At 42.7% G+C, this 16,780-nt stretch overlaps 1 protein-coding gene across 1 annotated transcript in view; it reads right to left on the minus strand.

Moving 5' to 3' along the window:
* pitpnm3 (PITPNM family member 3) overlaps positions 1–16,780 on the minus strand; it is an 82,957-nt gene that overhangs the window by 37,340 nt on the left and 28,837 nt on the right. The window contains exons 3-4 of the mRNA XM_030067713.1: positions 16,066–16,173; positions 1,049–1,119 (exon numbers count right to left, since the gene is read on the minus strand). Of these exons, the coding sequence (XP_029923573.1) occupies positions 1,049–1,119; positions 16,066–16,173 (179 nt within the window). The remainder of the gene's footprint in view (positions 1–1,048; positions 1,120–16,065; positions 16,174–16,780) is intronic.

Consider the following 16,780-nt stretch of genomic DNA (forward strand, 5'->3'; position numbering starts at 1 on the left):
ACATGGCCAAGACAGCAGCACATTAAACACATGACCAAACAAGTTCCATGACATGGGAAAACAAAACAAACAAAAAACAATTACAAGGCTTCGATGTAGTTGGCAGCAAATGAGCAAATGAGTTCAAGGACAGGAGCATTTCCCACAAAGTTCACACTCCAGATCCTGAAGGGTGTCCTTAAAGGCACTGAAAGAAACTAAGTCTGGAAGCTTCAGAGTAGTTTGGAGGGTGTTCCAATCTGCAGGGGCGGCATATTTAAATGCCGTTTTGCCTTTCTCCGTTTTTACTTTTGGAACAGTCAGTTTTAGTACTTCGTGGGAGCGCAGACCATAATGGCTCTGGCTTCTTTGGAGGTAAATGCTAAAATAACTAGGAACCAGGCCCAAAAGAGATTTGTAAATAAAGCTCAACCAGCGTGTTCGCCTGCGTACAGACAGAAATGGCCAGCCTGATATGGCATACAGGGTACAGTGGTGGGTAAGCTTTTTACATCCAGTTACAAATCGTAATGCACAATGGTACACAGTATCGAGAGAACGCAAACATTGGGCAGAGGCGTTCATATACAGTATGTCCCCATAATCAAGTAAAGGCAAAAATGTTGCAGACACCAGATATCTCCTAGCTGCCAAGGAAAAGCAAGACTTGTTTCTAAAATAGAAACCTTGCTTGATCTTGAGCTTAGTAACCAGGCTGGCTGTATGAGCCTTGAAGGACAGTTGGCTATCAATAATGAAGCCAAGATACGTATAACTTGGGACTAGCTCAATGACATTTCCTTGGAACGTCACAAGGTCTGGGGGAATAGCTAGTGACCTAGCGCTGGAGAATAACATGACCTTTGACTTATCTGCATTTAAAACCAGCTTAAGCTTCTGCAAGCGGAACTGAACAACATCAAAAGCCGTCTGTAAAGATTCAAAGGCACTTTGAGTAGATGATGCACAGCAATAAATTATAGTGTCAGGCAGGAGGTGTGGAAGCCAAATACGAGGGTAAATCTACATGTCCGAATGCTTTTTTTTTTTTTTTTTTTTGTCATCCTACCTCCGGGTCCTCCAGACCTTCGATGCTGCTCTGAGGTGCACAGCGCGGGCCACCCAGGTGGTACAGGTTCTCTGCATGGTTTGGGTAGGGGACAGGTAGGGTGTGGGGTAAAAATAAAGTGATGGAGGGAATAGAAAGAGAAACAAAGGGTCAATGCAAGAACCACAAACAAAAAGGAATATTGATTGTGTCCCTGTGTCCATCTCACTGTCAGACATCCCTGTCAGACATCATGCTATCACCTTCCTTCATCTTCCCAGTCTGTTTCCCTGAGGTCCAGCCACCTCAGCCTCATGATAGGTTGGACAAGATAGCCAGTTTCAATATTAATGAAACCTGTTATTTTCTCCTCGTTCCTGTTCCAAACTGGGTGAGTGGTCGATTCACCTCTGGGCTCCAGTGAATCAGATGCCAGTGCTCACAGCACACGGCTGAAACATGGCTGCATCTCTGCTGCAGCAGCTGTATCTCACAGAACTGGATTTTGGCTTGCCTGATGCAGACAGTGACAATGCACTTCTTCACAACACAAGGAGATGAAGGGACGGAGACAAACATTTTCTTCCAACTGTGCCGAACGGAGGCTTCTCTGCTTGTGTGGTGGTGCAGCATATCATGGGATCCCAGCCAAACTCATTACCCTCTCCAGAAGTCTGTGCACGCTGTGTCATCTTATTTCCGAGACTCTCTCTCTCTCTCTGTCTCTCCTCCTCCCTCTGTCCCGTTTTTCTATCCATCTATGTATCTATCTATCTGGGCTCTGTGTTTGGCTCTGTGTTTTGCTACTTGTTTATCTGGCCTCCTCATCTGGGACTGACTGTCATGGGAGGCTCTCACAGGCTCACGCACTGTCAGCTCCCTTCTCCTCTGTTCCCAGCCCAGAGCCTGCCTGCCTGCCTGCCTGCCTGCCTGCCTGCCTGCCTGCCTGCCTGCCTGTCTGTCTGCCTGTCTGTCCACAGCCCAGCCTGCCACCCGCTCTCATGCTGCCTCCTGCCTGCCTGGAACTACAGCTCAGCACACACAAGGGACACAGCACACAGCACTATTTTGGTCACAAAGTAACAGGAAATCAATGGAGGGAGTTTTTTTTTTTTTTTCCTTTTTTTTCTGAAAATGAGAGGTAGTACAGAGAGTTCCTCTAAAAACCTTGTGAAGTATTTTATTGGAGAAACACTGGGAAAGGAAAACATCATGGGATTTAGCCATAAAAAAAAAAAAAAAAAAAAATCGGCCTCGTTTGATGAGCAGCTACCTGTATTTCTTACCAGGTTTTTCAAGATTGATATTCTTAGAGTGAAGCGACTGATGGCAAATATGTTGAAATTTGTAAACTGCCTTGCTAAAATGAACAAATATTACAAGAATCTGAAATGATCATATTAATTTACCATTGGCAGAGTAGAAAGCCCCAGCATTTAGACTATCACTCCAATGATAGGCATGCTAATGAATTTATCTCAGATTAGTAGCACTTTAACACAAAGTAAGGCTTGAGTATTAAATTTGACTATTTTCATGGGGGGATAAATCTGGAAAGAGCTTGAGTTGACTTCTGTATTTTTTGTTGGAAGGGTAAAAAAAGCCCCTGAGAGGTACTCTAGATGGGTTTTTGAAGCAGGGTGAGGCGTTTCATTTCAGGTTTCAAAGACTCCTAAGGCTGGTTGAGCATAATATAAATTCTCTGGTGCGCTCTAGTCTCACCCTATTTCATGTTTCATCTTGCAATATGAGGCATTAACTATAATATCACAAATCTAAGCTTGTTTGATATCTCCGCAGATGTCCAGTTTGATGTTTGATTTGCCGTAAAATGGGAGAATGGGAGAAATGGGAGAATTTTTTTGGTGCTGAAAAACACGCTACCAAATTCCCATTAGCCTCCGTCCCGACATGTGACCACCATCTACCCCTCTGAGGAACAGCAATAGAAATCTGTGTGTCTCCTATGAAAAAAAAAACCATTAAAGCCTTAAACACAGTTCATTACTGCAACAGTTTTACCTTGCTCAAAGCAAAGCACAGCACAACATCTGACCATTTATACTTTGGTGCTTTTGCTTGTTTTCATAATTGCATTTTTGTGCCCAGAGAAGGTCGAATGGTTGGTTCCCCGCTGGCCTCAGATCAAAACCTGCGACTATTTTCTCACTGTCTTAATAACATACTGCGGGCAGAGAGGCCATACTCATTAAAAAAAAAAAAAAAAAAAAAAAAAAAATACTTGTTTGCTCATCTGAAGTCACAGTGAATTTTACTCCCTTAATTTTTTATGCGTTTCCTGCCGGAGCCGGTTTTGAGGGCCGGGCTTAACGGAGCTGGCCACCCGCTGAGAAGAAGATTTATTTGATTGGACTGTTCAACTCGACTGTTCAAAAATGTGATGTTTTTATTGGCTTAATTGGATGTCTGCTGCTGTGGGTCCTCCAGGAGGAAGTGATATTATTTTGATATAATAATAATAATAATAATAATAAAAACTTTATTTGCATAGCACTTTTCATACAAGAACTGCAGCTCAAAGTGCTTCACAATAAAAAGAAGAGCATCTGAAACACATTAAATAAAAAGAATACATTAAAAAGAATAAAACAGCACAGGGTGGAATTAAAAAAAGGAAAAGGCAAATAAAACAATCAAATAAAACAATAAAAGACAACATATAAAGTACATTAGACTCATATGAAGTACAGTAGATGCATATGAAGTACAGTAGACTCATATAAAGTACAGTAGACTCATATGAGGTACAGTAGATGCATATGAAGTATAGTAGATGCATATGGAGTACAGTAGACTCATATGAAGTACAGTAGATGCATATGAAGTACAGTAGACTCATATAAAGTACAGTAGACTCATATGAGGTACAGTAGATGCATATGAAGTATAGTAGATGCATATGGAGTACAGTAGATGCATATGAAGTACAGTATATATAAGTACAAAAAATAAAAAATTTAGTTAACTCTTTTGAATGTGTTGTAAAATAGGTGAGCGTAGCATGGACAAATAGGTCGGTTGCAAAAGTTAATTTTCATTTAATTGTGAGCTCAACATTTACAGTGTGTGAAATAATGCAATTTTGAATGCATTCAAAATTGACGCTTCTATGATATTTCACATTAAAGCGGACTGCTCTATAAGCAACACATGCAGTATGTTATATTTGCTTTATGCTGTATTTGCTAACGTTAAGAAAGATGCCAGCCAACATTACTGTGCGTGTCAATGCAAAGATGAAAGCAGCTGCTCAACCACAGAGGCAGAGAGACGAGATCATATTGAATAAACTGTGCGTTAATCCGGTCGGTATGTCATGACCACAAATGTTCAGTGGGATTATAAAGAATCTGTTCTTCTCCTGCGTCATCTGTGTCAATAGTTTGGGCTCAGACTGGGATACTTGTACTATCTTCTTCGAGATAATATTACTGTTTATTTTTTTTTTCACTCCATCAAGTGATATTGGACATTTTTAAAGATGAATGAACTCCAAATCAATCCACAGACATGAAACTGCACAGTATTGTGTATGTGTATACTTTATTGGGTCAGTTCATTGTAAATGAAAGATCACAAAGAAAGTTCATGCCGTCTCATGTGGTGCGATGTGAATTTTGTGATTATCTAATGTTGAACCTGTTAATGTAATAATAATCATCATTAATGCAATAACCATTAGCACAAAAGTAATCTGAGGTAATGGCGTCAAAATCCCATCACTGTAATACATTTTCCATTCATGTAAATTTGATGTAACGATTAATATGTCATAACAACTTGACAAGAGCCGTTGTGGGTTTCGATTTAAAAATATAGCTGCAAGTGGCAGTTAAAGAAAACAAGCGCACGTTGAGAAAGAGAAAAGAAAAGCAAGCCCCCGTCAGAAAAATCCATGGGTAATTTTGTGAGATGAACTCCTGAGACAAATAGGCAGGGATGAGAAGAAAACCGCCGCCCAACTTTGTTGTGAGGGGTAAACGCACTTTAAAATTATATATAGCTCACTTTATGGAGGTTGGATTGATATAAGGCTGGTTTGAGGCGCTGCTGCCGTTATTTATGTTATCAGCTGCTGTCAGAGAGGTAAAGCGCCAAAGAGCACCTGCCTGTCTGTCACCTCGGCTTCTCTGATAGGCGGGCTGGCAGTGTCGAGCCCTTGGATTTTATCACAAACAAGGAACAGACACACGAGATGGAACTCGCCAGCACGCCACGGCGGAGGATTGCTGCCATGGTGACGACAAAATAAAAGGCTCAGGATCTTGTTATAATGAGGAACGTCTCTCATTAAAACAGCAGAGCAGCTTATCTCGTCGTAACCTAATAATACGATAGCTCGTTAGGACAATAACCAATCGGAATATTAGAGGGGCAAATCACTTAAAATCTTCTCTTTTCCTTGGAGTTGGGTGTGAAATAGTGCTTGACGCCCCGGCTTAAATGAAGCCTCTCCCAGTTCAAGGGGTCACGGCTCACGGGAGACCTCATCATTGGAGGGTGTTCTGTTGGTTAAATGCAACTCAAACAGGATTTACAGATAATAAAAGGAGGACTACAACAGAGAAGCTTCGGAGATTCGGCCTCAGAATCAAAAGACGCCCACGCGGCAGGCAAAGCAGGCAGCCTCTTCAACCCAAACCGGCGTCCAAAGACCTGCGGCTCACAAACGGCACTGCGCTGGAAAGCATACCGGCGAGAGAAAGGTGTGTTTAGCCAATTAGAGTGAAGACAGTCGGTGGAAATAATGTTGATCTCATCGTTTGGCACCAGGCTGTTCCCAGACTCTGCTGCGAATGAGACATTTATCTGACATCGGAGTAAACTGACATAATTGTCTTTCTGTTGCTGAGGCTCAGTGGTGTAAACTAACCTCCTGCGGTTATGAGGCCAATTTTTTTTTCCCCGGCACAAAGACAGCAGGGAGCCCTCTGTCTCTTCTCTTTTTTTTTTCATGTTTTCATATTTTATGATTCCTCTCAGGGGGTGTGGATCCTGCCAGTCAATATGTGCATGATGAAGCTCAGTGATATTTAGTGATACTGGGTGTTTCTCTCTCTCTTTCTCTCTGCCTCTCTCTCTCTCTCTCTCTCTCTCTAAACAAAATGACTTAACCTAGAAAGTGCTCTGTGGAGAGCGGAGTTCAGCAGCACAGCGGCCGCATCCAGTGGCTTCAAACGCAGCCAGGCGCCAAATCACAGTAGGTACAGAACAGCACATCGGCACATCTCTCAGCACTTGAACTTACCTGGGAGAGACAGAGAGAAAATGGACCCCAGTTATAAATGTGTTGAAGCTGAAAGTGTTGACAAAAAAAAAAGAAAGGGTAGCGAGGGAAGTCTAAGAGTGCTGGCTGGGGAGGGATGAACTATTGATCCACTATTCATATTCACATCCCTTTGTGTCGTTCCGTCCAGGAAACTAGGATTTAGACTGTCATTTCTCCAGGAATTTGATCAAATATGTTGTTACAGGGTGGGCTCTTTGTCTCTCTCGGGCGCTCTCCCGCCTCCCTGCGGAGTCTCCTGTCTGTTCATCACTCCTCCGTCGGCTTAGACCGAGCAGATGGGAAGAAGAGAGAAGAACAGGAGGACGAGAGCGAGGCGAAGCACTGCATTCATCACCGGGAAGAATGGCTTCCAGAATGCAGTTTCCTGGCGTCAGTGGGAGTATGAAAATGCCGAAATGCCCTCAAAGTTTCCTGCCCGCTGGAGTGTGAGTCAACTCGTTAGAGAGCTATGACTGTGAAGTATCTGAGAGCCGCGCAGGAAACGGCAAAGTTGGTTTTCTATTGCATTTTAAGTTCGGCTCCTGCTCTTAGCACAAAGGGTTCAGCTTAATTCACCGAGGCGCGCCACAGTTTCATACGACATGAAACTCTTGGAAATGTACAATGGAGAACGCTGACTCAGCGAAGCTCACCGCTGTGATTCAATACACGTCAATGTCAATTTCTGTAAGAAGATAATGAACAAGTATGAGTCAATACAATGATATCTCACAGGAACTGTTAAAGGAACAGTTCCACCAAAATTCAAAAAAAGAATATTATCCCACTTCGCCCTAGTGCAAGTAGTCCATCCAAACGGTGTCTGTGGTAAGTAAAAGTCGAAATACCACAATGTAAAAATAATTTGTCTGCGTCCTGCATTCAAAATCTTACTACAAGACTACAAAAGTATTATCATCAAAATAGACTTAAAGTAGCAAAAGTAAAAGTTCTCATTATGCAGAATGGCTCATTGTAGAATCATATATATATCATGTGATTGGACTGTAATTATTGATGCATTACTTTCATCACTTTCATGTTGCAGCTGGTTAAGGTGGAGCGAATTTGAAATGACTTTATATATGCCACTGCTGAGTAGCTTAACTTCTGCTAAATCTTCAAAGTAACTAATAACTAAAGCTGTTAAATAAAAGTAGTGGAGTAAAAAGTATAAAATTACAAAAAAAAAGAAAAAAAAAGTACAAGACTGATCAAAATAAAAGAGAGATAAAACTGCACATTAGTACTTGAGTAAATGCACTTAGTTACATTCTGCCACTGGCCACTTGCATTAACGGTAAGTGGTATTTCTGAGGGTTTCTTTGTTTTTGTATTTTTACAGTAAATAAAAGTCACAATAAAGTGCAATTTATGGGCATCTTGCTTTTGTAATCTGACAAAACTGCACCATATTAGGGGAGCGAGGGTTAGAACCTAACGTTTCAGGCCAAAGGCAAAAAAAATGTAGGATATGTAGGAGTTAGAGAACTCATTTTTTAATACAAGCAACATACACATCTCTGCTACAAATGAACACTTTAACTTTGTTTCTAGAACCTACAATTCCCGTGGAATTTCACCCTAAGTGGAAGAAGAGAAATGTTACAATTTACCCCACAGGTGGGGTAAATTGTAATGAAGGGAGTCTTAGTTGTAACACTTACAGAAAGGTTTGGTTTAACACAGTTTAATACTTTAATATTATAGGAATATTATAGGGACACTATAGCAATATTGCCATAAAAGTCTTGTGGCCAAAAATATAAACGCAGGCCTACAGTACCACAAGTACGCCGTGAGTCCCATTTAGGATATTACAAGAATACTATACGCCTACCATAGGAAATAAAAAAATTGGTTTATAATAATAGTAAAAACCCACACAGATGTGCAGTGTTGTGCAGACTGCAGAGGTAATATCGTTCTGTGGATGAATGAATGAATGAATGAATGAATGAATGAATGAATGAATAAAGACAATCAACCCATCCCACATGGGGTTATTGTGACACCACATAAATCATAACTCTGGCTTGTAAGCCTCACAGAAGAAAAAAATCTTTTAATACACTAGTTGGAGTATCTGTTTCAATATACACTAGCTACTAGAAAGAATACAGTAGAAATCCCATGATGATAGGGGCTCACATGTTATATCCACACACACATGCTCCACCTTGTGCACACACGCGCACGCACACACACACACACACAAACAGCTACACTATGTAGCTAATGTTACTCTTATGTTAGTGACAAATATGCAGTTGTTTTTATTGTGGCTTAGTTGTAACACTGCGTTACGACCAACCCCACTGTGTAGTCACTGGTCTGAAACCTGACTCACTATGAGTTAGCTAAATGTTTTGAATCAGTGCAGTGTTTTAGGCAACATGATGCTTAACACGTTGATGAAAGATTGGATTCGGTAACACACGCACACAGTTCAGTAGTCAAAAAATTAGAAAGGTAAAGAAATTCACTTACTTGGTGGTAAAACACACTTTTACACGTATCTCCTCAAAAATGCAGCCAATTCCCCCCAAAATTCGCGCAAGGCTCTCTTACGATCATGTGACGAACTAACCTGAAGCACTTGCCGATTGACTTTGTGCAACTACCTTAAAAGTCCGTGTTACAACTTACCCCGCGTTAGTTTCTACCCCGCGCTCCCCTACCTGTTCAACCTGGCCAGTGTTTGTATTAATAGTCAGCGATGTAATTTTGACTGAGAAATAGTAAATTCAATTTCAAACTGTACAGAACAAATACATAAGCTGTCCTATTTACCATGCAGTCAAAGTTATGTATTCATAGATGTCCTCTGTGCCGTGCAAGGTCACATCGGAGCTGGACCAAAAAAAAAAAAAACTGGTGTGCACATGGCTCTGACAATGACATGGGAAACTCACCAAAAAGGGGGAAGGAGGTCATTTCTTATTTAATGGTGACTTCAAGTGAGTGCTGTTAGGTAGCAGCAGGTTAAGCTGCTCATTTGGAGAACTGTTTTCTCCTGACTGGGTGAGCGGCTCCCACTGACCGCTGGCACCGTGGAGGCATGCTAACATGCTCAGCCATCTGTTCGCTGGTGCTGACATCATGGTCTGTCGTGTAGCCCTACTGTGAGAAGACCCCAGGAGACGCCACCAGCTCCACGGCGTGAAAAACCCCTCTGACCGCCTCCGATCACACACGCATACATATAGACAGACACACACACACACACACACGGTCTGACCCAAAGATCCCTCAGCAGTTACATACGACTTTTGCTGCACATAAACAGCAGCACTCCTTATGTTAACATTTATAACAGGTCAAAGAAGCCGTTAATGTCTCTATCTGGAGCTGAAAGCCAAATGGGTTTCCTTTACTTTTTGTTTCATATGCCCCCCCCCCCCCCCCCCCCCCCACCCCCCTACCCACCACCTCCCACCGCCGCCATCGAGCTCCAGGCAGCGACCGCGTTGTTTGGGTGTGATTATCTGCGCTCAATGTGTGATCACAACACATTTCTGACTTCGTATCCTGTCAGATAAACATGTGCGCACACGTGCAGATAAACACAGACACACACTTGTGCAGCAGGAGCGCACGCATATGCACGGCGCGCACGGCCACCCACCCACCCACCCACACAGACAGACACACACACACAGACACACACTCACACGTACAAACATACACATGCGGATAGAACGCAGATAGAGACAGACGAACCGATTGAGAGACACCCACCCACACACACATATGCACACACACACACACAGAGGAAGATAGAGAAAATCTTTATCAGCAAAGGCAAAGCTTTCAGCTACAGGGCTGTAAAATAAGAGATATACCGAGCGTATGATGTCAGGTTGATACCCCTGACATCAAGAACTGAATCCTTATAATCAGTGATCTCCCCTCTCTCTCTCTCTCTCTCTCTTTCCCTCCCTCTCTCTCTCTCCCTTTCTCTCTCTCTTTATCCTTTATTATTCCAGAGACAAGATGCTTTTCTTTCTGCAGCTCTAACTCTCTGGGCAGTTTTGTTTTAAAGGGGAAAATAGCGGTTGAAAAAAGGGAGAAAAAATGTTATTTAATGGGAATTAAAGTTTCAGGGAGATTGTGCCCACGAGCAGTATATTAAAAATGATTTGACCAGAAGGAGCGGATGGGTGGAATACAGATGAGTCGCGGGCTCAAATTTGTGTTTTTTCTCTCTCTGCATGCGTCTCTGAATGGCACTACGGGGCGGCAGCATCGAGGGCAGAGGAGCGGCAGACAAAATAGAAAAACAGTCTACCCTTCAATACACGTCTCTGTGGGTCAGTTTGTGTGGCATTATGTTTTCATCGCATATTATGTTGCTGGATATTGGCTTGTATTTGCTCGTGTGGCATATCTTATCACTTAGTCATGTTAACCAAACTGTCTTCTCGCTCTGATGCGGTCATTTTAGCTAATGGTGTCTGAGCCTGGCAGCACACACCAACGCAGCGGCCAAATCGGAGTCACTAAGTTTTTCGTTTATCATAGCGCCCATAATTTTCAAAGGAGATCAGTTACATAACGTGGCTATTTCAGGTCCGACTATATTCCAGTCAGTGAATGAAGTAGGGAAAAAAAAAATGGTGATGAAAGGAGCGCAGCGTAAATACATTGATAAGACTGTGTGCATAGTGAACAGATGGAGGGCCCCAAACACACTGGAGCGGCGGCTGATGTTAGATCACAGGACTCGAAAACGTCCCCGTGATGAATGTGGTAGATGGACTATCAGACTGGAGTGGAAAATACGGGGGAGTCGTCCTCCAGGCATGCCTCCCTGTCACAGAGGTTTTCCATTGCTGTTGGTCTCTTCTGTTGAGAGATAAAGTGTTTACAGTGGCCAGAGGCTTGTGGTGATATAAGTGTGGGAAGAAAGAGGGAAAGGGGGGGGGGACATGAGAACATGCTTAATGATGAGATGAGAAAGGAGAGTGGGAGACATGAGGGCAGGGAGAGATGGATGGGTGGAGAAACGGAGGGCAGTGAAAGCGGGGATGAAGGAGCAATAGAAAGAGCAAAGCGAGGGAGGCTGCAAACCCATTTAGGGTCCCGGGGAAAAACACAAACAGATGGAGATCAAAGGCGAGCGGATCTCACTCTTCCATTTGCTTTACCTGATAAACACTACACGGGTCCTGCCGGAGAGCGGTCAAGTTGAGCCTTTGAGGTTTCCTGATGATCACAGATCTGAGCTGCAGATTGTTTTCTCGGGGAAAGCGCGGTGCTGTTGCGCCGGCACAACACCGCAATCTCTTTCAGTGAGTACAACCCCAACAAGCCACTCCTGCACCGCCATTCACTGCAGCCTTGTCCTTATGATAAGCCACTGACAGTAATTCTAAAGTAACCAGGTGGGGAAGCAACTAACCCCATAAAGGCCATGGTGCACCTGCAGCAGAGACGAAGCTCAGCAGGTACATCAGGACAAAAAAAAGGGACACATTCCTGGGAATAACAAGTGCCAAGCTGGCTTCAGTGTACCAGGGGCCGGATTCTCTAAAAAGTTCTTACTAATAATCTTAAGGCGTTTCGTAAGAGGAAAAAATCAGAAGTTCATAAGAATGTTCTCAAGTGCTATTCCCCGTTATTTTCTTAACCCTTTATAGGGCACTCATTGAAATACGTTGAAATTCAAAAAACCAACCCTAGACTGTTATTAGAGAACATGACAGGACTTTATTACTTCTATAAAAATTTTTTCTAAAATTTTCATTTTGTAATAGAAAATCAAAGCCAATGAGATTGGTCAAATGCCACAATCATGTGACCTGGGATGTAGAGCGATCTTTGCTGATTGGCTGGGTGAAGACCAAATGATTATTGAACTAACTGAGACAGGGGATGGGCCTGATATGTAAAATTTCTGAAATTACCAAAAATAGTCACTTGCCCTATAAAGGGTTAAGAACTATACATTATCTTGCGAACTTCTTGATTTTTTCCACTTGTGAACTTCGCAGCTATCTACCCAGGAAGGGCCAGGGGATCCATCCGGTCTCTCAGAGGCCTTTCTGGATTGCCCTCTCTAGCCACAGCAACCCACAGCAGTTCCATCTAAAATACAACAAAACAATATCCATTATGGTCTTGACTTTGATTTGATGTTATAAAAGTGTTTTCTCAAAAATTGAGATACATACTTTGTATTGGACAGCGACGATATTACTAACCTATTAGTTAATAGAATCTAAATATAATTGACACTTGAGTGGTGATTGGTGAGTAAACAAAATCTCCTCATATAGATTCAGAAACAATAGCCTATATGTGTCTCAATACTGGCTTAGATATTAGGCTGAATTACAGTTTAGATAACGATTATCACTATGTTAACTTATACAATGTAAAATTATTAAGGTATTAATCTATGTTATATAATCAAATTTGGCTCTAAATTTATCAAAGATGTTTGAAAAATAGCTTACCTTTACGCAGCATGTGGTTAATTAAGACGACCTTTACCTGTTTTAAAGTTACAATAGTATTCAAGAAAAATAGTAAGATCATTTATTTCAAGAATCCCATTTATTCTTAAGAAAAAGCATACGAATAAAGTTGCGAGCATTCTTAAGATCTTTTGTTTGGGTTCCTAAGATATTTCGTTTGTGAATTAAAAAATATCTTAAGATTCTTCTTAAACCCAAATATAAGAACAAAGTGGAACTTAAGAGGGAATTTAATCGTAAGAACCTTTAGAGAATCCGGCCCCTGGAGGCTTAACGAGTCAGATTCTTCATGCGTTCGCCGCCGGAGCGTGACCATTTGCACTTGGTCGAAAAGATGGCTGTCTGTGCCGCATTGTGCAAAATCTATTTGTGCGGTTCGCTGCCTTTGTTTACATCTTGATGCTAACACCTCATGGTCAGCTCTTTGAAAATGAATCCTTTGGCGGCTCAGGCTGCTGTGCTTGTTAGAGCATATCTGCACCTTTAAGACTGATCCACCCGTCTCTCAGTGCTCATATTCTCTCGGCCGGCTTTGTTGCACCACAGCCGCCGTTGCTGCTGCTGCTGCTGCTGCTGCTGTTGTTGTTGTTGTTGTTCTCTGAGTTTTTGTCCCTGCTATTTCCAGTTTCCCTTGGTTACAATTACTTCTTTAATCTCCTTGAGCCCTTACTGGTGCGGGGGGTAAATAAACGAACAATGCGAAGCCACGGCAGGTAGGCACAAATTTGTATGCAGCACCATGTTCAACTGTATTTCTGTTTCAGGCAAGTTTGACTTTGTTGTTGTGCACCTTATGTTGGGGGAGAGAGTTAGAGAGAGAGAGAAACATTATGCACACACACACACACACACACACACACAGAACCACGCCCACCTCATAAGACACAATTATCATCAAAGCAATTAGATAAATACCAACTTCAGCTGTGGAACGACACTGCAGTCCAGCAGCAGGCCCTCTGTCTACCTCCGAGGGCTCGCAATGCCTCGAGTGAAACATGATATCACAGAGCTGAATGCACGACCGGATAAGGGCTTCAGTGGAACACAATATTATGTGTTATTATTACAGTGTGTTTGCACACACGCTTTGCTGTCGCAGTCACATGGTGTGATTGAAATGGAGAGCACCTGCTGTACGAGATGCGCTTTCACACTGACTACATTTGCAGAAGGTATCTAATCTGTGCTGTAGCTTTCATTTTCAAAAGGCAGACCGGCCGGCGCCTGCACCTTTTTTTTTTTTTTTTTAATATTTACCGGCTTTATTCAGGTGGTGGGAAAGAGGCACAAGTACAGCATCTGCGGGCGCCGTGCGATCATGTCTGAGGTCAGATGCACACCGGCTTCAGGCCGCTGCAGTGACACCGTGTGCATCTCACGCTGACATTTAGCGCGCCGTGCCCCTAAGTGAGCTTCCTCTTTTGTCTCTGCAGGAGGGGGCCAGAGACCACAACCACTGTGATTAAAAGCATATCTACTTCAATTTGTCAAACCTCAGAGATGACCTTTACAAGAGCCAGGCCATTGATCAGTAAACAAAGGCAAAAACAAGTGCTGCATATTTTCTTGGGGAGCCTACGAGCTCTCTGTTGGACTGACGGGGGAGCGGAGAAGCTGAGCTGACAGTGAGGATGATCGCATTAACGATGAATCCCTCCTATGGCCAAACTATCTCTGATATCTTGATTGTTATTCGTGTTCTGCTCAAGCCACCCCGTTCTTGCTCACAGTTTTCTTGCAGGTCATGCCCTGGGTTGGTGAGATAAACAAGAAAGATGATATTCAAAGAACTCCATAAAAAAACCGGGCATGAATAAATGTATGGTTTGGGTTACTTATTAAATAATAATCATGACAGCAAGAACATCAATATCTTTACCACAATCTTCACCACATCTTTATATATGTGATATATGTTAACAATAACAACAGTGGTAGCACCACTTCAGTTTAGTGGTATTACTTCATAATACACAGAGATTAAGTCAAAAGAATAGAACAGCAATTTAATCCTGATGATTTTGAAAGCACCTTCTGTTCAATAAAAACCCCTTGCCGTGGGAATCCCACTATTCTATTAAAACCGCTGATGTGCGTTAATCAGCGAGCGCGCAGGAGCAACAACTCCGTGCTCGTTTATCATCTTCAAAAGGTACAAACCGAACTTGTTGGCTCACTACGACGCAAAGGTAAGAATCCAGTGTGTTTAATCTCAGAGGAACATGTAATTCCGTTAGCGTGGTTGGATAATCACATCAAAGATTTCGTTAAATGAATCTCAACAAATCACCCTCTCCGATGAAGAAATCGTCAGGAGAATCATTTTACGTTGGGGAACGCTGATGATTCATCTCACCTGTATATTTCACCACCGTTTCTACATACATCTATTTATTTGCATTTGGATTTTCTTCTAATTTTCTCTTCAAAGTAAGATTTTTTTTCCCCCATATGGTACAGCAATGCCACATATCTATCCATATATATTTTGGATGTATCTGCCGGTTACAGTGCGTCATTAAAGCTGCATCAGGCTTTGAGGGAAAAATTCAAACCCCACATGCCGTTGCTTTGTAGCTGCACCATCAAATCAAACTGAACATATATAACGTATTGCGCATCTGTTCCTTGTAAATCAGCGGGACGTATTTGTGGCATCCCCACTTGAATTTCAAACAAAATTCTGCGGGTTTGAACAAAGCGGCATGCATTCATAATGATGGGACTTCTCCAGTGGTGTAAGCACGTGGTAAATTTTTAAAACAGCAAACAGACGGCGGAGAAAGTGTTGCATGCGTTGCATTATGTGAGACTCTCATTCTCTTGGCAAGGATGAAAAAAAAAAAAAAACCTCTTTCAGTCAAAATCAAGAGCGGTGGCTGCTGCCTTAATCCTCATAGCCTTCAAACCAGAGCGGTAAGGTGGAGGAGGCTACACATAAACTCAAACACAAATAAAGGAAAGGGGAAGGGGAAATGTCCGAAAATCAAGGCTATAAAAACAACAAAGTGCTAACAAATCAATAAAGGAAGGGGGAAACGTACAGAGGTGGGCTAGAGTGGTGGTGCAGTTCAGGCTAAATACTGCACTCACTCCTTTTTCTGTCTGTCTGTCTGTCCAGCCAGCAGTCCTGCATTAATCCTCTATTAGTATTACAGAAGCAGCTGCACCTCTTCTTGGGCTCGAGGCTATACAGTACACTGTGTGTGGGTGTGTGTGTGCGTGTGTGTGTGCATGTGCGAGTGTGTTTGTGTAGAACGCACCATGTGACTGGTCCTCCATGTGTCCGAGAGTTTCAATCTGCTCCACCAGGTCATTTGAGTTCCACTGACTCATGCCCAGCAGAATGGCGCTCTTCCCTTCCATAACATCTGCTGGGACACACACACACACACACACACACACACACACACACACACACACACACAGAAAGAGAGAGGGGGGGTAAGACAAGATCAGTGCAACAAAGACGAAACCCCAATCACTCTCGCTGCACATCAAAAACATTGGAAGCTCATTGTTGTGGAATTTCCACCACCTGATCAAAGCAAAGGGACATAAAAAAACAAAAAAAAAAAAAAACAGGAAGCACCAGATTGTCACCGGCAATTCTGCGTTCTTTTGTTTCAGATCATTTGTGAAGCCGACAAAAGAGGCAACCTGTGGATGAGCACGACTAAAACGGTTTGTCCACTTGTGATGCGGCAACACTGTCATCCGTGACAGCCTGAGTCCTGCAGAGTGTGCAGAGCCCCTACCTGACAGACAAGCCAGTGTGAGTGTGTGTGTGTGTGTGTGTGTGAGAGAGAGAGAGACTGTCCATTTGAATCGCACACCCCACTCCCCATGGTTTTGCACCCCCTCTCTACCCTCTGTTCACAGGCACTGAGCAGAATGTAATAATGCAGGAATTTAACACACACTTGTAGAGACACATCGATGCAAGTGAGGAGAAAAAGAGCAGGGTGTGGAGGCAGA

This window comes from Myripristis murdjan, chromosome 13, assembly GCF_902150065.1.
Source record: "Myripristis murdjan chromosome 13, fMyrMur1.1, whole genome shotgun sequence".
In the NCBI taxonomy this organism is placed as follows: Eukaryota; Metazoa; Chordata; class Actinopteri; order Holocentriformes; family Holocentridae; genus Myripristis; species Myripristis murdjan.